General features: G+C 32.7%; 4 protein-coding genes across 10 annotated transcripts; 1 reads left to right on the top strand and 3 right to left on the bottom strand.

Annotated features, from left to right (window-relative positions):
* Positions 1–1,616: 1,616 nt before the first annotated feature.
* On the top strand, positions 1,617–6,322 carry LOC132696503 (odorant receptor 45b-like). Of its 3 annotated transcripts, XM_060661362.1 has the most exons (6): positions 1,617–2,076; positions 2,134–2,561; positions 3,189–3,288; positions 3,343–3,441; positions 3,786–3,941; positions 4,071–6,322. In XM_060661362.1, exons 1-6 carry the CDS (start codon positions 1,759–1,761, stop codon positions 4,116–4,118), a joined length of 1,149 nt encoding a protein of 382 aa, XP_060517345.1. In that variant the 5' UTR covers positions 1,617–1,758; the 3' UTR covers positions 4,119–6,322. The 3 variants fall into 3 exon arrangements, with proteins under 3 accessions (XP_060517345.1, XP_060517343.1, XP_060517344.1); XM_060661360.1 differs by having other exon boundaries at positions 1,617–2,561; XM_060661361.1 differs by having other exon boundaries at positions 1,617–2,561; positions 3,786–3,964.
* A 222-nt stretch (positions 6,323–6,544) lies between these two features.
* LOC132696809 (putative iroquois-class homeodomain protein irx-1) lies at positions 6,545–11,134 on the bottom strand. 5 transcript variants are annotated; one of them, XM_060661853.1, is made up of 5 exons: positions 11,040–11,134; positions 10,576–10,654; positions 8,898–9,057; positions 8,038–8,282; positions 6,545–6,979 (listed from the first exon to the last, which is right to left on the bottom strand). In XM_060661853.1, the coding sequence occupies exons 1-5, from the start codon at positions 11,062–11,064 to the stop codon at positions 6,652–6,654; spliced, it is 837 nt and encodes a 278-aa protein (XP_060517836.1). In that variant the 5' UTR covers positions 11,065–11,134; the 3' UTR covers positions 6,545–6,651. The 5 variants fall into 5 exon arrangements, with proteins under 5 accessions (XP_060517836.1, XP_060517837.1, XP_060517838.1 ...); XM_060661851.1 differs by having other exon boundaries at positions 6,546–7,009; XM_060661852.1 differs by having other exon boundaries at positions 6,546–7,009; positions 10,585–10,654.
* A 2,855-nt stretch (positions 11,135–13,989) lies between these two features.
* Positions 13,990–15,691, bottom strand: LOC132696222 (WD repeat domain-containing protein 83). The gene is made up of 4 exons (XM_060660937.1): positions 15,473–15,691; positions 14,949–15,419; positions 14,786–14,894; positions 13,990–14,730 (listed from the first exon to the last, which is right to left on the bottom strand). Exons 1-4 carry the CDS (start codon positions 15,537–15,539, stop codon positions 14,436–14,438), a joined length of 942 nt encoding a protein of 313 aa, XP_060516920.1. The 5' UTR covers positions 15,540–15,691; the 3' UTR covers positions 13,990–14,435.
* Positions 15,692–15,781: 90 nt separating this feature from the next.
* On the bottom strand, positions 15,782–17,690 carry LOC132696221 (cysteine protease ATG4B). The gene is made up of 7 exons (XM_060660936.1): positions 17,400–17,690; positions 17,003–17,348; positions 16,858–16,937; positions 16,686–16,807; positions 16,400–16,633; positions 16,149–16,296; positions 15,782–15,967 (listed from the first exon to the last, which is right to left on the bottom strand). Exons 1-7 carry the CDS (start codon positions 17,530–17,532, stop codon positions 15,909–15,911), a joined length of 1,122 nt encoding a protein of 373 aa, XP_060516919.1. The 5' UTR covers positions 17,533–17,690; the 3' UTR covers positions 15,782–15,908.
* Between the last annotated feature and the right edge of the window lie 4,195 nt (positions 17,691–21,885).

Raw genomic sequence — 21,885 nt, 5'->3', positions numbered from 1 at the left:
TTTTACAATTAGTTTTAAACGACAAAAATTTTAAATGAAATCTGTATACAAACATGCGACATTGCCAAGTTATTGAGAACAAAATAATTTTTTCTATGGTCTTCTATCCTCTAATCTGCTGTCATTATAAATAACATTTAGAATATATCTCAATAATAGTGATATGCATTATATAATTAAGTATTTTATAAACGTCAACTTGGTAAACTTTAAATTATTTTTTCTAGGATTTTTTATATATAACCCCCTTTACCTAATTACTTTATCGTGATCAGTGCCTCTGGACCACCTTTGTTAAGTGTCTTATCGCTATCTAATGAGCCCTAAATACACAAACGGAAATCGTATATTTATATTTTAAAATTGTATAGTCAATGTATTAATTGCTTACATAAAAATATTTTTTTTATTATCACCAAATTATTTTGGTAAATCTATTTAATAAATAGTACCTTCTTAAATACACTGTTCAACACTCTTCTCGTAAACACAACTCAAATTTCGACACATTTGCTTACCAACATCTTGAAAAAAAGTTTCTTATCTTTCTTATTGTTTGTCTTTCTCTTCTTCCTTTGTCGTAGACAATTGGATTAAAATTTAAATATACTACCATTTTTATGTACCATTATTAATAAAAACGATTATTGCGGAATCCCTAACAAAAGTGGAATAGGGGCAACACAATATATACAGGGTGTTCAAATAAAAAAAAGTTATTAAATCTAATTACTTAGGCGCTTTACTGAACTCTTAGTAATAAATCTTCATTTTTAGTATTATTAGGGCACAATTTTATGAAACAGCCTGCATATTTAACAATATTTTTCAAGTGTTTATCTTCACCAAAACGTTTTTTCAAAACAGATAGTATTTTACCACATTCATGCGTCACCCTGTAAGTGTTGTACAATTTGTTTGCTTTTGAGTGATGCTGTATCCCATTGGTTAATATCGTAATGTGTTAACTTGACCTTTTACAATGTATGTATTTATATGCGAAAGTGGGTTAATAAATGGACTAAAGTTTATAGTCATTTTTTTAATTTTGAAGTTCACTTGCTAATTTTTCCGCTTCAAATTTTTCACACTACTATAAGTACTAATGAAAAATAACTAATCAATTAATCAATCTACCATGTCCAAAAAAAAGACAAAATAAAAATGCTATATCCATATACAGGGAGGACCACACATTTTTATTTTTTGGGATATAATATATTTGTATCATAAATCAGTTGGTCACCCTACACGATGCTTTATTAATTTATATTTATATATGTAATATTTCGATGGGTATGTGTGAACCACCAAACCGATATTTTCAACAAATTCTTCTTTGTTTTGTTTCATTTTCGATGTGTGGAGCTATTATGTAATTACATTGACCGAAACTATTTTCGATTGTTTACATATACACGTTTTCAGTCACAGGATATTATGGAGCTGACCTGAACTAAAACTTTTCGATAAAATAACGATTTCCATAGACACGAAACTGCGTAAAATAATGCAAATGCGGACTCTTTAATTTACATAATAATAGGGAGGCATGCAATGGGAAAGAAAATACATATTGGAAATGAATAAACATTTCTGTGTCGACACACGACGGGTAATGCCGTGGGTATTTCTGTGTTTTAGTTCGCCTTAGAACCTCAAGTCATATTATGTTGATTAAGATCCTTTATTTCTGCTCTTACTGTCGACAGGTGTTTGAGTCATTGAACTTGAAGCAGTTAATCGAAATATTTTAAAATGAGAACACACACCAAGGCCAACGTATTAAAAACTAAACCAATTTTGAATTATTCTAAAATCTGCTTGATTTTCGCAGGAATATGGCCCTTACCGTTGCCTACGCAAAACCGAGTACTTCAGAGAGCGTATTTCATATACTCATGTTTGGTGAAGGTATATTTCCCGACGTTTCTGATTTCGCTCTCTATTGAATTGGCCGTGTCAATATTCGACGAGGGTTCGAATACGGATATCCAGCAAATATTTTCAAAACTACACTACATTATAATGTTATTAATTACCTTTTTTGCCATGATACTTTGCCAACGCGAAGAGGTTAAAAAAATTATAACTTACATAATACAGGATGATAAGTATGTCGTATGTTCCAAGGATCTGGTAATTATGCGAAGCCATTTCACACAGGTTCGGATGTGCTCAAGATCGTGTTTGACAATAATGATTCTTACATTTGGGAGTGGGATATCGATGTGTTTGGAGAACTATTGGCGGAGATTAGAAATCGACCATGACAAAAAACACCGCAACGGAAGTGTAGAAAAGCCTTTTGTATTTGCGTTGTATTACTATAAACTGGATACGTTCAAACACGAAACTAGTCTCCTAGTGGCTAACGCTTTGTTCGTGGTAATGAATTCCCTTTTGTTTGCTTCGACGAAAATGCTTCTTTTTTCTTCAATTATACATTCAGCATCCATATTAAAGAGGCTGCAACTTCAATTCCAAAAATTGTATGCTTGCTCCGACAGAGTTGTCGTGACTTTAAGAGATCTTGTTCAACAACATCAGAATGCTATTGAGTAAGTAGCTTTTCCGATGGGCTTGCGGAGCTTATTTCATGCTTATTTTGCACAGTTTCATTAAAGTTAAAAGAATCATCAAAATCACATTTTAATTTTCTGCAGTCGTAGATAAAGTACTGTGTGCAAGACACTGTAGTCTTTTCCAACACTATTTGCATAATGTACTATTTCCTACGATCATACGGGAAAGTACCTTTCCTTATATAGAGTGACCAACTTGGGTTTTGCTCTTTTCTTAACAAGTGCGGAAAATCTCCTTTTTGTTTTCGAATAATTCTTTAAAATGCACTTTAAGCTTTATTTCAAAAAATTGTTGACAACCAGAATTAACAAAATGGGTGAAATTTGTTTTTTCCACTTTTACTGACCCAATCACCGTAGGAAGAAATTTTAATAGATTTTGCTATTAATTTTTTTTTGTTTTGTAAGTTTGAAATGAAAGAAATCATATACCACTCAGGAAAGCAGGTCTCTTCTTTTTGGAGACTTGAAAATTTAGTTTACTAATTTGGATTACTCCAATTTAGTGTTCAGTGGTATCAATTGCTACTAAACAAGCATAAACAAACAAAACAAAACAAACAAAACTTGTTGACATTTGTTTCGCAGAGCTGTTATTTACAGATTTGTTGCAAAGTTGAATAATTGGTTGAAGTATCTGATATTTTGGGACTTTCTTCTGAACTCATTAAATATAGCCACGATTTCAATTCAATTAATGACGGTAAGCACAGACGTAATACTGCATAATCTAATAATTGTTATTTACCTTTTTTAGTTTGAGAAAAACATGCTTACATCGCCCATATTATTTTTCTGTGTACTTTTTACTCAGACTTTTATTCTTGGATGGAGTGCTAACGAAGTAAAATGTCAGGTAATGAGGCTTTCGCTTTTAAAAAAATGCTGAAATAATAGTTTAGATAAAATGTATGTTTTAACGATCGTGCAAAAGTTGATAGATTTCGCAGTATTTTCCGCACCAAACGTGTTTTACTTTTTGCACTAGTGTTAAAGACAACAACCTGCCTGACTCTAAGTAAAATTGAATCATTTCAGTTCGAATAACCCGATTTCATTGTTTCCGTAACTATGAGAATTTTCGTAATTATTTCGAATAGAGAAAAACAATTTTATTGATGGGTGCAGAAAAGTGCACTAGTTACGCAAATATCCATTTTTTTCTCAGTCCACTAAAATTGCCCTATATTTTATGTGCAGAGTTTGGTGCTAGCGGACGCCTTGTATTGTAGTCCTTGGTATGACCAAAGTGAAAATGTTAAAAGTACGCTGTTGACCATGCTATTACGCGCTCAGAGGCCACTAGTACTAACCATAGGACCATTGGATGCTATGACAATCGAATCAGCCTTAACGGTAATTTAGACAGCACTTATTCGGTATGCAATTTGGTTGCAGATTCCAATATTCAATATAAAAAGATAATCGATAGTATACACATGGAATCTACAGTATAAAATAGCTCCTTTCATTCGTATATTGCAGATAGTGAAAGGATCATACTCCTACATAAGCATCATGATGAATAACTAGAAGAAATTTAATAATAATGAGAACTGGAAAAAATAAACCCTCGCTCTTGTTAAAAATAATAGTTGTGGCTTTTTTTCTACTTAGCTTTATTTTATCGAACCAACTCAATGCAGCTGTGTATACAATTCTTAACTCTACTCCTTTGAGGCGGTTGTGGTACTATGTTTTGGACGTGCGAAGTCTTTTTATATACTGATACTGATACTTTTACGGTATTCGGGATCTGCCATTTTTATTTATAAAACTTTAAATATCTTTAACGTGTGAACATATAGAAGGGACATGAGAGTTTGGCGGTCACATTGATTTATTTCCAACTTAATTAATTTCATATATAAAGTACCTACACTCACCAGGTATCTAATAAACCGGTTTGACACCCAAACCAAACCCAATTGATATCCAAATAAACAATTTTGTATTACTAGATATCATAGTCAATTAGATGCATTAAAGCTTTTATTTAAAAATCACCATTTTGTTAAAAGGCGAAAACGTTTTTACAGGATACGAAAAAAACATAGCGTTCTATTCTAAATTTAGAACTGGCTGTATAATATGGGAATTTTGATACTTTGAGCTCTTTTCGGGACAACCAGTATGATATAAAGTGATGTTCAAAAGTACCACTTTTTGAAAGCTACGTATTTTGGCCACAATATTCCGTACCGTTTAGTGCGACAAAGTACTATATCCCCATATTTAGAAAATAATGTATATTTGAAAATATTTTTAACATATTTGTCTTTAAGTATTATGCTACGCTTAAGAAAATATTTTTTTCAAATAAAATAGTATTTTTCCAAACTATGGCGCCATTGTTTAAGTCGGACCAAAACAGCTGTGGAAAAATTTGTTGCTGTTAGATCGATACAACCAACTAATTACCATGTCATATTTACAACTCGATTTTCCGCTTCGTAACTCTAGTTTTTACAACTCTAGATTTACAAAATTGAAAATTTTGGTTAGTTTACTAAATAAATAAAAATCACGATTATTTGAAGGCAACAAAAATTTGCAACAAACCTTTTGCATACAAAACTACAGAAGTACGAAGTTTCTGAATTTCATTTAGAGTCTGATTTTTTGACTAACGTTTTGTGTGAATGCAGTAGATTCTCGGCAATCGTTTTCATGTTGACCTCTTACTTCTTACAATTTCACGTCCATACGCTCTATACTATTTCTATTTCAAACAGATTAGTATGACACCAATTTCCATCTTTTTTTCTATTTGTACAAGCCTTTTTTCCAATAAGTAGCAACTAAAATATACGAATTGCGAAAGGTTCTTCAAAATGAATAATTCCAACACGCAATATTGCATGACTCTAATTTAATTATAAACTATGGATGGGATGGACAAGCTTCTCTTTTTTCGCGACGGTCAGTCTAAGACCCAGCTAGTTCATAATAATACTTTGAAGCTGAAGAAACAAATAACGATATTTACTAAATAGCACAAATATACTGCGAATAATGCCTATATAACAGAAAGAGACAGAATCGAGTGCTAATACGATTCTCACTATTGAGATATGCATAATCGTGAGAAATGCATGGAAACTTTTTTGAGCTTCATCTCGTACCAAAATTTTGGAATGAAATTTATGCTGCGCAGATGGGAATCGTGCTAGAACCGTTCGGAATTCTACAATGAAACAAAAACCATTATTGCAAAATGCAATGCAAACGGGTTAATTATCCAAAAACTTAAACTTTCAAGGACACTGTGTGTAAATCCAACATTCTTGCAACAATACCCTCAACTCTTCTCTTGAATCGGTATTTTGGGTACTACATCACTGTTCTCTCTCTTGTTAGCACCCAACGATGCTGCTCATCGAAAATCAAAGCCGAATATGGGATAAATATTGAAAAAAATATATAGTTTCGCTATTCACGTGCCGCTATACAAGCGCCTGACATAAGAAAATGAAAATTTATAATCCGAGGGTTTTTAAGTCTGCATACTAGATATTTCAATTTTCGAGTCTAATTTAAAACGCCCCGAAAATCGTTTTTTTTTATCTGTTTTGGAGTTATTGATAATGTTACCTACTTGTTTCTTTATTTAATGTTAGCCTGCAGCTTGTGCTCAAAGGGTCGTGTCCAAAGAATATTTCTCAAACCTTATTGTATGTAAGAGCTATTATCTGTACTTGTTCTATATTCTTACAAACTGGAATCAAAATAAACACTTGGCAAGCATAGCGTTTTTTTTATCAATCAAGCCTCCTAGATTTTCCTAAAATTGGGCTCCATTTTCGCCGTTGCAAGACCTACTATGTGGTACAGTTCTATGATATAAAGTACACAAATTTTCTATATAAACAACCTCAACTACGTGTAGGCAATCCCAATACACTCTGTAATTTATTAAGAACTATTCGGTATCCAAGGTTTACCTTTATCTCAAATTAATACTAAACATAGGGTAATGTGGAACAATATATTAACGTAAATAACAATAAAAAATAATTGAGCTCCCTTAAGATATCACAACTAACCAAATGAAAACCATATTCGTTCACAATTTAACTTGTCTGCTCGAATTTGCCAAAGTGGTGAGCGCTTCTGCGGCAGCCAGTTCTTCTTTTCCGTGAACCAAGAGCAGATTATCCGTTTCTACTTTCGCGGTTTTCTTTTTTCGCGATTTTGGGAATGTCCAGTCGAGAAAGCTATCTTCGTTCGGACGGAATTTCTCAGCACTTTGCAACCACTTCGCAATCATTGATGGTTTCTCTTCTTCGGGTACGGGTGACTGCAAACTCTGGACATATTTCTCCATGATATCTAAATTGTAAGTTAGCGACTTTTGGGAAAATGGAGCTGCTTGTCCCGCTTCTGTCGTCGAGCTAATAAAATGACATTGGTTGTGAGGATCACTGCAACAAAAAATCCCATGCTCATAATCCATATTTGCAGATAATGTGTAGAATGATAATTCCAAAACTAGTAATGAAATATAGGTACAAACTCCAAAAACCGATATTTATCCAAAATTAACCTAAACTGTAAGCAAGCAATAATAATTTTTTTTTGAGTAGTCCCATAACTCTAGACTGAGATTTAATTTTTATAATTAATTTTATTCACTATCACTGCGTATTCGGAGATTGTAGTTTAGGTTAAATTTTGTAGCAACCTTATATAGTCGAGGTTATTCAGGGGTTACAGGGCAAGCCACTAATGCACTGTATAAAGTTAATAACACAATTAATTTAAAAATGTTAAGAGTTGCAGCATCGCTCCAGAAATTATTTGTCTATAATTAAATATAAACAATAAATATTTAACAGACTTTCTTTCATAGTTACTAGTGCAATCTAAATAAGTATACTATGCAACAAGATTGATTAACGGCAATTTAGTCACGAGTTTCTTTTGATACGGTTAGAGGCCAGCGGAAGGAGTGCTAAATAAATGAAAAATCATTAAAGAAGTTTATAAACTATACTTTTTCTACGACCATTAGTTTTTGGATACATTTTTGCAAAACAGCACAAATACGTTCACTGATGGGCGTCAGAATTGAAAAACATCAAAATAACCCGACTTAAATATACCAAAACATCCGATTACTCCCATAATACCGAAAATTTTCAAGAAAATGCAGTGTAAAGATACCAAAATATTTAATGTTTTTTACTGTGTTCGCATGTCTTAGCAGTTTATTGATTATTTTTTTGCGAAAAACTATTTATAAAGTTTATAAAACAAAATGGCACTAACTAAAGCGAAAATAATTATTGGAATTAAATGAAAATCGCAACATATTTTGAAATTTTAGGATTACTGAGACTCGCACCCGATCTTTGCGATATTCAATAATATCCTTTAATTATTTATCCTAAAAAAAATTAGTTAACAATTGAGCTATAGCCAAAGATTGATCCAGTCCGTTACTTCTTACCCGTTATTATTGTTGTAGATCTGACTATATGTTGAGCTTCCGCTTTCAATTGTTCTGTCATCTGATTGCTCAAAATCATCTTCAGGTTCTTCCCAAATACTGTCGTCCGAGCAAATGCTGAAATGCTCGACGTTTCCCTGAACCTGGCTATTGTAAGTTTTTATCAAATCTCCCCAAGTCCGCTTTTGCGGTTCCTTTCCGGCGTTTTTCAATTTTCTGCGCCAGTTCGCAAACCAATTACAAATCTACCGTTAAAAAAAATTGATTAGTCAAAAGCACAACTAGCTGGCGATCCCAGCGCCTTTCGAATTCGCGTAGACACATAAGTCTATAGTTTCATAATTTTGCTGCACATGAAGACGCTTCAATTATAATCGACTGAGCGTAACTAAACAAATGGTAATTAAACTGCAAAAATATTGATTCTCGTCTTTGTGGCTGAAATGGGGAATTAAGGAATTAAATTCGCTCTAAATTAACTAGAGATTTTAAGTACTAAGAACTAAGAACTAATATACGGGCGGCACTACCAGAAATTTTAAAAAATCTTTCACAATATGATAAAAAATATTGAACAATTAAAGTTTAAAGATTATAATTCTGACCATTCTATAGCTCTGCATTTCTTTAATCAGTAATTCTTTAGCTTCGTTTTTTTATTTCCATTTCACTGGTGATTATTATACTCAGCTGATTAATATTGATCCACGTTCCTATGAGACTCGTTATCGAATCATGTCAGATTGTAGGCTTGTGCGGTTGAACGAAAGGGAAAGTTCAAGCTAGAATCGGCGGGTCTTGTGTCGAAAACACGCAGCGTAATGATGAAAGCAAAAACGCCACTCAAAAAAAATTCAAACCTGGATATATGTAAGTCCCGTTTGTACAGCTAACATTCTTTTCTCGTCCCTGTTGGGATATGGATTTTCTCGCCTCCTCACTAACCAGTCTTTCAAAAATTTCTTGATTTCGGGAGTGAAAAGTCTCTTAATCTGTCTTTTCTCTTCACCGAACATGCGCCTAAAACGTTGAACATCCTATTTTGTAGGGTGCACGGAAGGTCTGGGATTGGATTTAGAATTTCTTTTACTCATGATATTTTATGTTCATAAACATTGTGAAAAATTAAAATGCGACTTGGTTCCTTAGGACTTCTAGCGCACAGCGACAACATACGTTGAAGTTACGAGACTTTGGACTCCTGTATTTTTGATACAGACGGAAGTAAACTATAAAGACCAATTCAACCAAATAACACATAAAAAAATTGAAATTTATGTATTAAAATTAATAAAGATACGGGCGACTTTTTATAACCTAGCTTTTTTAATATACAAAATGTTACCATTTCGTTAGTATTAATTTCACCCTTGTTGTTGCTAATGTTGAAGCTAATGGCCTAATAATTTTTTCCATCATCATCCGGGTTAAGATTAAGTAAATTTAATTTTCAAAATTTGGAAACTGTATTAAGATCTTATATTCCATGACAATTTTTAGATGACTTAATTCGAATTCTGATGTTTTAAATTAATTACTTTTATTTTTTTAAAATATGATAAAAAATCAATGTCTAAAATTGGACGCTTGAGAGGACTTGTGAATAGAAAATTTTTGCATATACATACAATTATTGTTAAAAGTCACAAACATCGAGATAGTTCATTGAAATGAAAAGTTTTTAATTTGGCGAAGTGAATCTTCTACCTTGGAACCTTAGAAAGTTCGATGTAGTTAAACAGAACAAGCGGAAAACCACTTCTCAAAAAATACTAGAATATCTTGCATACATAAGGTGCCGAGTTTGTTAAAACTGGCGTATTAAAAAAAAACATGCTGATCTGATCAACGTAATATTGCCGAAAAGGTCTTACTAAAGTGAAAAGCGAAATATTGAACGAACGAATGTCCCGTTTCAGATTGGCCCCATGCACAGGAATAACGTATCCTATTTTCCATTGTTTCGGATGTATACCAGATTGAAGACAGTGATTATAAATTAAGTATATTTAAAGGTTGCATTTATTCAAAATACTAGAAATTTTAAATAAAAAGATTATATAAATTATATCTATACTTACTTGAAATGCTAGATATTAGAGATTTGATATACTGATTACAACATAAATTTTGATTTCATGAAAAATGATTAAAAATGTCACAAACCACAAACACTAAAATAGATAGTTGTTTTTCGTTGATAGTTCAATATTTGATATTGCTATAAATAACTCTCAACAAGGCGTGACATATCTCGTGTATTTAATGACTTTTTGACGCACGTGTTGATTGAAAATTACAATTTTCTTCATACAATAAACGAACTTCTATTCACAAAATCTAGCGACACAATGCAAAAACTACGTTCTACCGCTATCTAAAAGTATTGTTTATTATTACTGCAGAAAATACTTACCCCAAATGTTATTACGTCACCGCATGCAGTTAAGAAACATTAGTTATAAACGCGATAATGCAAAAAAATATACGTCAAACAAGGTCAAGAAATACAAAATTTCAAAAAAAAAAACATTTCACCCTTCAAACCTGCTGTATCTTTTGTTTCGCACTGGTCTTCTGGGTTTGTCCCAATCTCCCAATCTCGAATCCATTTGTTCTTTTAAAAAAATAAAAAACAGGTCCATTTAAAAACTTGGTGGTAAAAATAGATCTCGTGTTGGATAATATTCAAAAAACATGACGGTGGCAGTCATGTTTTTCGAAGTTTTCGTATAATATTTGCATTAAAAAAAATCAATTAAATAATTCCAGAACATTGTTTTAACTAAATCATAAATTTGAGTGCTTTTGTAGCATATGCAATCTAAAATTTCAAAATAATCTATAAATAAAACGTAAAACAAGTGACACCTTCCACTGAATCACGAGAAAACATGGGTGACAAAAAATGACTGCGTGCGTTTGTTTCGACTGATTTTCACAGTTTTTGATGTTAATTCTTAAGCGACAATGAAAATTTCATATTTTCAAATCGCTCTTACCTTTCTGGATTTTGGTTATACACATAAAAATTAAATAATAGATACTAAATCTAATCGGTCTATGCAGACATTATGGAAGTAGGTGAGGAACTGAACTTACTGAATCTGGGGACTGTTTTATTTTGAGATCTTTCAGTCTCCCGCGACGTTGTTTTACAATTTAATTTCTGAATAGAATACATCTTTCGTTTCGCTCTACCAAAGGTGTATTTAAGCATATTTTTGAAACAAATGCAAAATTAAATCCGAAAAAGTTATGTAGGGCATATAAATGTAACCGCAGCGACACCTGTTTTTTTTATAATTACATTTCAATTAATTATAGCGACTGTAGACAAAAGGTTAATTAAAAAAAACGGACCAAAACACCCTCGCCATTAAAAGCTATGTAGCATTTAAAATGGAATACGTGACAAAATATACCTCAAAAAAACAAGTGTTTAAGTTTTAATGTATTAGTGCTGAACAGTGACTGGAATCATTTTTATCCCGCTCTACATTCCTTTACTCATATCACAATAAATTGCTTTTCGTAGTGTCTACGCTAAAATAGCCACTTATGCACGGATGCCACTTTAAGACTTCAGCTCTCTCCCTTGGTCGCGGGTTTGGGAGCGATCGGATGTTATCAGTAGATTTTAGCTGCGGATAGCATTTGTCAATCCTGACAGTTATATCATACGTCGCTCAGCTAATGTATTCGGGATGTTTTTGGAAAAACAGGATAGGCAACACGTTGATAAACTTCTTCGATCACTCGTTTATTAATTTTGTGACTAAAATGCTGTGTATCAAATTTGTTGCATAATATACTATAATGAGATGAAATAATGGCTATAAAGTAATTACATTTTTTCCACACAAAATAACATAACATAGCCCAACTTAAAGCCAATGTGCAACCCTATTGTAAAACAGCACAAAACCACATCTATGAGAGAGGAGGAATTGTTTGTTGACCTCGCTAAATCCCAATTTGAAGGCGATTGATAAATCTATTGAAGCCATTCTTTTTAAAAAAAATACTCTCCGGCGCTACTGGAAACAAAGTCTCCTGCGTGAGAGTCCGGCCGGTTTCAACACAAGACAACTTTCTTTCCAAGAGAATGCCGGAAGAGATGCTAAAGTCGACCGGACGTGACCACGATGCAAAGGACCTCGCTAACAAGCAATATCCTTGTTGTCATCTATGTAAATCTATACTCTGATGAGAGACGAAGCTCGACCAATAAAAAAACGCCGTTGCCTCGATATCAAGGTCCGGAAAAAAATTGGTCTAGTCTGGTGTCAGATATCAGACCAAAATTAGCTTCTATGATGACCTTAAGCATTCCGCTGGAGTGACGAAAACTTACACCACCTAGCATGACTAACTTGCCTAGAACCTAGAAAGCTCTGCTGAATAATTTCAATCTACCAAAAAATCTTCAATTTGCAAGCTGTGATATAGATTTTACAAACCCAGGCAGAAATGTCACCATAATTACCGGTTAGAAGCTCTTTACCAAACCGAAAGTGATATTTATCGCGCCGGGTCCCACACTGAGAACTGGAGGACTCGGTACGCAGTGAACTCTTTTAACAATGATTACAAGTTCTGCCACGAAACCTGCTGCGTTTTTCCACCGTTCATACTGCGCTTCGAGCATAATGCTGATGGCGAAGGATCTATCATCAGGAAAAATAGAACTAATACTTGTCGGTATTATCGACAATCCAAAATAGTACAGTAAATATTCTTGACTGACAAATATCATTAAAATCATTAGACAAAGCTATGCCTGTAGCAAATGACCACGGTTCCAATTTAGGATCAAATATCAGAAGACTTTTCAAACATTGTAAAAAGTAAAGTGGACAGATGCGCTCCATAAATGTTTTAAGAGTAATACTTTTTGAGTGGTTATCGCACACAGGATCTAAAAGAAAACAAACAAAACACTCCGTCAAATTATTGAGATGAATTATTATGATGAAATCAATCATCCGAGACGGTGTTTATGTCTCTCATTTAACTCAGCCCCCTCAAACAATATATAAGCAGGTACAGAGTAAAATGCGAGCCAGTTTCAGTTAAGCTCTGAAGAAGCCAACAGGATGATTGGCGAAACGTTAGCAAGTTTGATTCAACAAAAACTGACACAGAAGGAATCCAGAAGTTTTTTTTTAAAATAAAAATTATCTGCCCAAAAAATTAAAAATATTCCCATAAAAAAAGTTTCGGGAAAAATAACTCTAACTAAACATTACTACATTTTTCTTATCAGTACATTTGATTTATCTTCCTCCACGACTTGTCTCCATCGTCTCCTTGGTTTACCACGCTTCCTCCTCAAATTTCTCGGAGCGATTTATAACCCAAGCTTTCATTCACTCGCTAGAGGCGGACTCCATCTAGTACAATATATCATATCATATATACACTTCCGTGATGCACGCTTTTAATTTACGACTGATAGGTCAGGAAGAGGTGCTTAGCTTTTATAAAACGCAGCGTCTTTTCGCGGTTGCATAAGTCAGGCAACATAAACTAAGGAGTGTTAACCAAGCAGTTGAAACGCAAGCTAAAAAACGTTTAAGTATAAGTCTGAAACGATCATTATTGAACCATTATTAAGGTTTAATCATGTAACCTTTATTTTAATTCCTAAATAAAAGCTTAACAACATTAAAAGTTTACAATATTGTGTTGACACCTACATCTGCATAGATAGATAATGTACTATTAATTCCTTTGGAATGTCAATAGTTAATAAATAAATTTCAACAAAATATAGGCATGTAGGCTCGGGACAAGTGGGATGAGGACTGTTGCCTTAAAATGAATTGTGGAATAACCACGAAAGTTAGAAGAAAACAACAATTACCCAAGAGGGGCAATAGATGATTGGAGCTGTGAAATTATAATAAAACAATATTAATTTTTTATAATCTTTGTAATACACACCTTTTCACTTTCAAAAAGTCACTTTTCTCACAAACAATAAGCAAAAGCAGAATAGTACAAGACGAACGTAAAATCGAGGTTAAACACTCCCGTACATTAGCGTGTTTTTATTCACTGTAATATTGTAAATTTCTTATGAGCCATATCACCATTGTGAGAAATATTTTTTTTAGGGGTAATGCTCAATGAAATATAAACAGGACTTTTGTTTATTTTACATATAATAATATATTATTCTCTGCATAGTGTATCTGTAAAAAAACCCGGCTATGTCCAGCACTGGTAACAATGTTCAATCATAAAGAGAATCAAGATATTTGCATCACCTTAAAATGAAAACAATACTGTCTCCTTGGATATATATATGTATATGACTCTAACATTCTGTTTCCAAATTTTAAAACTCAACATAAAATTTTTTAAAAACCACCTTTTATACAGAATCATATCTATCTCATTAAATGTTCTTGATTTACAGTTTCAACTGTTTCAGATTCACTATTGTACATATCTTCCCAAAGTTTTACAGTATTTACTGCAGCCGTTAATACAATATCTTTGGTTGGATGGACACTTAGAGAATTTAGGACCTTTCCATGTGTGTGTACACATTTCTGTTTTACTTCTGCTGAAACTAAATCCCAACACCAAAGTTCCCCAGTTACAGATCCAGATAATATGTAATTATCATTTGTTATTATATCACTTTCAATGTTCATGTCCTCAGTTCGATGACCAATATATCTAAAAGATATACATGTTTATTTAAGATATTTTTATGTAATTTTAGAATACTTACTCTCCTAACATCTCACCGGAATGTTTATCTATAAGCCTCACAGTGTTGTCTGCAGAACTTACCAAAATACATTGCCCATCATGTGAAAAGCTTACTGATGTAATGGCAGCTGAAAATTCAGAAACCATTTGAGAATTAAAAATTAAATTATGCAATGCCCCACCTCCTACAAAATCAGAGTCACACCGGGCATTCCTTAAATCATATCTCCGAACGGAACAATCAACTGAACCAGTTAATATTTCATGTTCTGTAACTTTAATAGATGTTATGCAATCTTTAGCCTCCTTCAGAATTTGCACAGGAGTCTGTGAACGTGATTTTAAGTCCCAACACATCACCATATTGTCTAAACCACCTGATATAGCAATACTGGAGTTTTCATTTACTTTTACACAAGTAACACTTGCGGCATGTCCTCGAAGCCTTCTTAAAGGATGGCCAGTAGTGACATCCCAGACAATAACTGATTTATCAGATGAAGCAGAAACTATCTGACTACTATCACAAGAACTGCAAGCATCCAAAACTTCATTACCATGTCCACCATACGTTTTCAATAATAAATTGCGGTAAGGATTCCACAATTTAATTTTTTTATCTGCTCCACATGTTAAACAATAGGAACCGTCCACTAAAATGGTGTTCCTCAGTTAAATTAATATCAGCAGTGTATTAAAATTTTACCATTAAAACGAATTGCTCGAATAGCTCCCTGATTGCAATCAATGGTAGAGGTATTTTGTAGAAGCATAATTCACTAAAATTATTTTATTTGTACAAAACCCAATCAATTTAAAAAAAAGTGTTTATAGGGGTTATTTGAAAGCTTAATAATTTTACCATTAGCCTCATAAGTCGGAGGGGATTGGCCGAATGATCCTGGTAAATTTCCCCACAACATAATGAAAAATGATAGATATTAAGCCTTAAGGTATACTAATTAATGCTCTAAAAACATCTTTAAAAGTAAATGTTTTAAATAAATTTATTGCTTACAAATTATCACAATTTCATAATAACTTAAACTTTCGCAAATGTGGAAACCATTTTAATGTAAAAAAATATATATACACACAAGCAACAAAAATTTACCAAATATCCATTTATAAATGGCTTAAAGCTATAATATTTCAAACTCGTCCTTGTCTGATTCTTGACTACCTCCTGCTATGTCTGAACCTAAAACAATAATATAGTTAGCCACATACTTATATTTAATAAATGAAAAACACTAAAATAAAAGCCTTAAAAAGCTGGAAGTGGAAGTTAAATATAACAAGTTAGTAATACTTTGAAAATTGAAAACAGAAAAAAACAAATTCCAATAAATCATGAATATTATAAAATAGGAAAAAGCTACCTGTGGCTACACTGTCAGATGTAATTAACCATTCAGTGGGCATCTCATAAATAACTTCAAATAATGGCTGCTTTTCCTCTTCAATTAGTTTGTCTTTTATATTCTGGCAGAGATCAATAAAATCTGATTCACTAGGGCAAAAGAAGCACTGAAAAAATGACTAAACTTAAGATAATTTAAATATGAAAACTGCTGAAGTGTTTTTTCTCTTCACATAGTTACTCAAATAGCTGCGTAACAAAAATACTAACCACTGCAACTGATGGATCCATTTCTAGTATACTCATTCTGGAAGCATATTTACAGTGGTAACTAGCATCTAGCTCTTTGCTCTCGTCAGTCAACTTATTATCAACTGAACCTGATCTTTGTGTCAAATGTGGGTCCAGATAAATTACCTCATTCCCCACATAACCTATAAAATATAGAGCTAAATTTGGTTTTCCGCCAATTACACCTAGGCTTTGTTTAAACTGAAAACATTTCTAAAAAAAGAAGATATTAAGTTGAGTATATCGAAACTAGTGACTAATATACCTTTAAGCCTTTAATATATACACTATTTATTTCTGAAAGTCCTAATCTCAAAGGCACAACAAGCAGTAATGGTTTCCAGTCTATTTTAATTGAATCAGTGACACTAACGCAACATAAATCTCCTAAAATTAACTAGGTATATGTGGAAATCAAAATTTTGCTTACAACTTACTAATATTGCTTATTACAACTGTATTATCCAATGCAACATGAATCACAATCTGGTTGCCACTGTCAAATTTAATCAATTTTCTAGAAAACAAAAATTTTCAAAAAGAGGTTTAGCAGAAGTCTTCATCAAATTTGCTGAACCTTACTTTAATACTTGTGCTACTGTATTAGGGCCAAACCACTGCCCTATTGCTTTCCCTTCAGTCTCGCCCATAGCAGCAATTTGATGGATTGAAAATGGTGCACCTCTTTTGTCCTCAAACTTTTTCAAGATTTTTAAATAAGCGGAATCCCTACTATCAGGTTCCCATAACCAATCTCTACCCAAATGGAAATTAATTAAAGCTTGAGCAAGCACCATTTGGCCACAGCGAAGCATACAACCCCAACCCTTATCTGTAGTATAACCTTCGCTACCACCAATGGGAACAAAGTTCTTTCGGTATGTAAACCATAATTTCGATATAATATCTTGCCTGATTTGATACAAATCTACAATTACTCGCAGTTGGTATATAAAATTTTTGTACCTTTCATTTATACCTTGTATTGCATTGTATCTTTTTCCCAGTATCCAAACCGGCTCATTAGTCTGTGGAATATCGTCTACATCGCCCAGAATTTCAGAGTGTACTTCAAACATGCAGTCCATAATATCTCGAGTAGCATTACACATTTGTGAGGGACAGTTATCTCACCTTATACAGCATACATCATCAGTACTAAATGCCAGCAAATAAACTCTTGACACCATCTAATTTACTCCATAACCGATTTATATATAAATGCAATACTATGTTACACCGTTAGTACTCTCCTTGTCTTTGATGGAAACTTTTTTATTTTGAAATGTCAAGCTGAGAATAAAACAATAATTTAGATCTAGAACGGTAATTTGCCGTTCTTAGTGATGGTATATTTGAAGAATTGAGAGACAAAAAACAAAAGAACGAAGAAGAAAATTTGGCGCTTATTCAAAAGTTATTCTTAAAAAACCTACCGATTAATCAATTCACAAAAATTTTTAAAACAAAAGAAAAGTAAAAATATAAATAATAGTAATGGTAATAGTAGTGGTAATATTTAAAACATAAATAAAAATGGTACCTTAATATTAATATAGGAAAATAAATTATTGTATCAAAAAAAAAATTTTTTTTGGTTAAACAATTATTAAGCATGACTTCAATTGTATGGTCTCAATTTAGATTAACCTTTTATTATTATCATACTATCATCTATAATCTTGCACTGTCTTGTTCTTCTTAATGGGAATTCGCTTAATATATTTCTTGGAAAAAAACATCTGCTACAAAAAACTTTTAAATATAATCGAGCTTCTCGATAAATTGGCATGAAATATAATATAAAAATAACTACATTACTATTTAAATGCGCTGTTAGCATTTAAAATAAAGATAATAATGAAGGTTGTAAAGAACACCAGGCGTGAATTATTACTATCAAATTCTCAGTCCGCCATCACGCGTGACTAGCTTTCGTTTTATTTTGTTCGAGCTAGTGCAGCAGTTTTTGGCACGACGCAGTTTTCCTTCACCGGGAGTAAATTTGGATTTGTGCAAACCTTGATAATTGAAATACTTCACTAATGATTTTCATTAACGCATAAAAGATCATGAGATGTAAAATAAGGTGCAAAATGTCGATCTGGATTACGTCTTTAACCTTTTGATTTTCCTAAAAGGCGAGCGTGACGATCTCAAAACATCTGACATTGAATCAAATAAGAGTTAGTGAAAGTCAATTCTTCTTCGGTCTTGATACATTAATGCCTATTCGGGCGTTTCAAATGGAATCAGCAATTAATTTCTGCCGCACGGGTATGTCCAAACACGTACACCGACAAACACGAGCGATGTTACCTCTAAAACCATATATTTATTATAGACAACGCAAATTAGTTCGAGACAAAAGAATACAAAAGGTTCCGCTCATTACATTGAATATAATTAGTTGATTCGTTGATAACTGTCAGATATAAAATCAAATTTAACAGAAAAGGCTCAGATAATATATAGGACGTGTACTATAAAGCGTATAAAAAGAGAATTCTCAGAGCTCAATTAGAGTATATGCTATAGGTAAAGTGAACAATTAAGATATGCCCAAAGTATTGAAATCAAAGAGATGAAAATAACACGCTGTTGTAATATTGATGTGTGTTTTTGTTATCTTTAATAATAAATTGAAGAGCTCCTAACTCGCCCAGTTTTAGTAATAGGAGTTAGTTTCAGGGAAGTTTGCAAAATTTTGCTTACTTTCGTATCATGAAAATTATACTTCCCCGTTACAATTTTCATAAAAGCTTCTTTTACTCACAAATATTCAATATTTAATTTAGAATATTTTTAGGATACTCAGAATATAGAGGTGTCCCACGACATGACTGCCACAGCTAATGAGTGTGTTGCTGGGGTCAAGCTAAAAATGTCAACGTCAATTAAATTAATTTTTGTGTTATATTAAAATACTATTCAAGGTACAATATTTACTTTTTCGAATCAAGAATACGCCGACATTCGCTTTGTTTATGGATTGTGTAATGCAACTGGACGAGCGGCAGTTGATGAATATCGTCAACAATTTTCCACTCGTAGAGTACATTGTAGAACTGTTTTTATCAATGCTTGATGTGTCCAACAGCTACTTCGAACGTTCCGTACAAGAGGAACATGCTCAAGAAAAGGCAATACTTAATGCGATTGATGCTCAACCTTCTACTAGTATCCGAAGAATAGGTAACAGATTTAACGTAAGCCGGATGAGAACATGAAGATGGAAAAATTTAAAGAGCGACTCAAAAACTTTACGATAACCATTTAAGTACCGTCAGCGCTTCCAATCAGTGACCAAAGTAGGTATCAGAAATAATCGCTAAATATACAGCAGTGGCTTGCGACAGTGTTTAATGAAGTTGATGTTTTGTAGTAACACTGTTCGCACGTCTTGATCTAGAGTACGAAGTAAAAAAATATTTTTACATTGCTAGTAATCAAGATATACATTAACACCAAAACATTTACAATAATAATTTTCCACTTTTTAAGCAACATGTGCTCCTATGTAACAAGCAACACATAATAATTGACTACTCCGAACCGTTTCGAAATTCGAAATATGCATGATAGCAATTTTAAGCGTTATTAGTGCAGTAATATAGGGCTAAATGTCATCCCGATTAATGTTGTTTTTAATGCATGTGTTATTACGCATTTTGCAATGGCTATGTTGAAAATTTATGTCTCACGCTTTATCTCTACCGCTGTTACGGACAGAAGAAGTCACAAATATCAGCTTCTGCCAGTACCAACGCCGGTCAGCATATAGAAAGCAAGACCCCTATTGATATTGTTGAAAGATTTATGGACAACAAAATCCTTTCATTTACTTGCCGAATAAACCAAACGATACGCCTCTCAAAATAATAATCATTTATTTGAAATGTCTAATGAAAAATAATGTAATAGGATTTTGCTGAATAGTGACCATAAATTAGAAAATGCCATTTTCCTTTCCAACGATATACACAAATTCAGACCTCCAAAAAACAAACATTTTCAACAATTTCTATTAATGTAACTATCTATTTTTAGTTAAATATTGTGGAATCACTTTGTCAAACAAGTTAGGGATACTCGGTAAGCGGTATTTCTGTTTACTGTCAAAAATAATATGTTTAGCATTTGAAAAAGCACCGCGTCACGTCACCATACCGTTAGTAAAACTAATTATTCAACTATCAAAATCATTTAGTTCATTTTTACTAGCATTTGGAAAATCGATAAAAAAATATACATTACTTTTGGTTTGAATAGAAGTTCTTTCCTATAGTTTCGCAAACTTTTAAAAGAAAAACTGATCCCGACTAACTTACTATTCAGTGATCGCTTCTCTCTATTCCCGGTTTACAATTTCTAAACTTATATAAGCAAGGCTAGGCACGGATATAAATCAAAAGGAAAACTATTTCATTTCGATGCTGAATTGCCCACAATGTTCAAAACTGTGGAATATTTTTTGATAATTATTTCACGAATTTTGGTTTGATTAAGTATCTTAATCTTAATAATTAAGATGGGAGAAAGTATTACGTACATTCGGAAAAGGACAAATGTGTTATTATAATAGCGGATAGGGACTCATAAATTAAACATCTATTCGTATGTTTTTTGTTTTATGATGTAAGAACAGGCCAATGGTAAAGTGTAAGCAGAAAATAAAAATAATTAAAATCATATGCTTGTAATGCCGAAATGCCGAAAAAAGTGTGTTGCGAGAAATAACGAAAAAGCAGTAACAGCTACACAGCATCGAAACTTTAGGGACTTTTATATTTATCCAGTTCAAATAAGCCTTTTTTTTTCTACAACCTTTTATCCCCAAACGCTACGTGGCCGAGGTTTTTTTAACTGCTTTATTTGCACCACTTTGATACAAAGAAAACAGACGTTTTCAACACATTTTATATTTTACTACCAATGCGAATGAAGAATTATTATTTTTCGAAAATTGAGTGTTCTTTAAACTCTAATGTAAATTGGTACCCAATAAAACCGATTATTATTCCTAACTTTTTATTTCTCTCTTATCGAAGACGATCACACTTCAATAGCACATAATGTTCAGCAAAACCAACTATTAATTTTTTAATAAATTGGTTAAAATCTAGTAATTATTTTTTACGCACTCTGTACCGCGTATTTACAAGGACTACGGTGCATGGAATTTTAACCGGTTTGAAAGTTTCGGTGTCATCAAATTTTCGGCGGTAACGTATTATTATGCAGTAAGTACCCCTAGGTAAACTTTACATTCATTTTGTGCTAATATTTAATTAAATACACCAAAATAATCAGTTCATCTACTGGGTGACATGAAATGTATTTTAAATCATTTGAGATAGGCCACCTTTATAATTTTTTAAGCCGATACGGAATATTATTGCAGCATAAAGTTTTTAATATAAAGCACTGATTTATTAAAAACTACTTTCAGTTTCTGTAATATT

The sequence above is a fragment of the Cylas formicarius genome, unplaced genomic scaffold, assembly GCF_029955315.1.
Source record: "Cylas formicarius isolate icCylForm1 unplaced genomic scaffold, icCylForm1.1 PGA_scaffold_1__22_contigs__length_36826433, whole genome shotgun sequence".
NCBI classification, from domain to species: domain Eukaryota; kingdom Metazoa; phylum Arthropoda; class Insecta; order Coleoptera; family Brentidae; genus Cylas; species Cylas formicarius.
The sequence above is the reverse complement of the archived record's forward strand: the minus strand, read 5'-3'. Positions and strand labels throughout refer to the sequence as shown.

Bases quoted from the DNA above. Each gene is read 5' to 3' on its own strand.
- LOC132696221 (XM_060660936.1), bottom strand. From the start codon at position 17,532: ATGTGTAATGCTACTCGAGATATTATGGACTGCATGTTTGAAGTACAC. The intron at 17,349-17,399 runs GTATAAATGAAA...GAGTAATTGTAG, and splicing joins AAGATACAATGCAATACAAG to ATTTGTATCAAATCAGGCAA. The intron at 16,808-16,857 runs GTAAGTTGTAAG...AGTTAATTTTAG, and splicing joins AGTTGTAATAAGCAATATTA to GAGATTTATGTTGCGTTAGT.
- LOC132696503 (XM_060661360.1), top strand. From the start codon at position 1,759: ATGAGAACACACACCAAGGCCAACGTATTAAAAACTAAACCAATTTTG. The intron at 2,562-3,188 runs GTAAGTAGCTTT...TGTTATTTACAG, and splicing joins CAACATCAGAATGCTATTGA to ATTTGTTGCAAAGTTGAATA. The intron at 3,442-3,785 runs GTAATGAGGCTT...TTTTATGTGCAG, and splicing joins CTAACGAAGTAAAATGTCAG to AGTTTGGTGCTAGCGGACGC.
- LOC132696222 (XM_060660937.1), bottom strand. From the start codon at position 15,539: ATGCTTCTACAAAATACCTCTACCATTGATTGCAATCAGGGAGCTATT. The intron at 15,420-15,472 runs GTAAAATTTTAA...ACACCATTTTAG, and splicing joins TCGAGCAATTCGTTTTAATG to TGGACGGTTCCTATTGTTTA. The intron at 14,731-14,785 runs GTAAGTATTCTA...TATATCTTTTAG, and splicing joins TCCGGTGAGATGTTAGGAGA to ATATATTGGTCATCGAACTG.
- LOC132696809 (XM_060661851.1), bottom strand. From the start codon at position 11,064: ATGTGTATAACCAAAATCCAGAAAG. The intron at 10,655-11,039 runs GTAAGAGCGATT...TTTTTTTAAAAG, and splicing joins TATAACCAAAATCCAGAAAG to AACAAATGGATTCGAGATTG. The intron at 9,058-10,575 runs GTGAAATGTTTT...TCAACGTTTTAG, and splicing joins AGATACAGCAGGTTTGAAGG to GCGCATGTTCGGTGAAGAGA.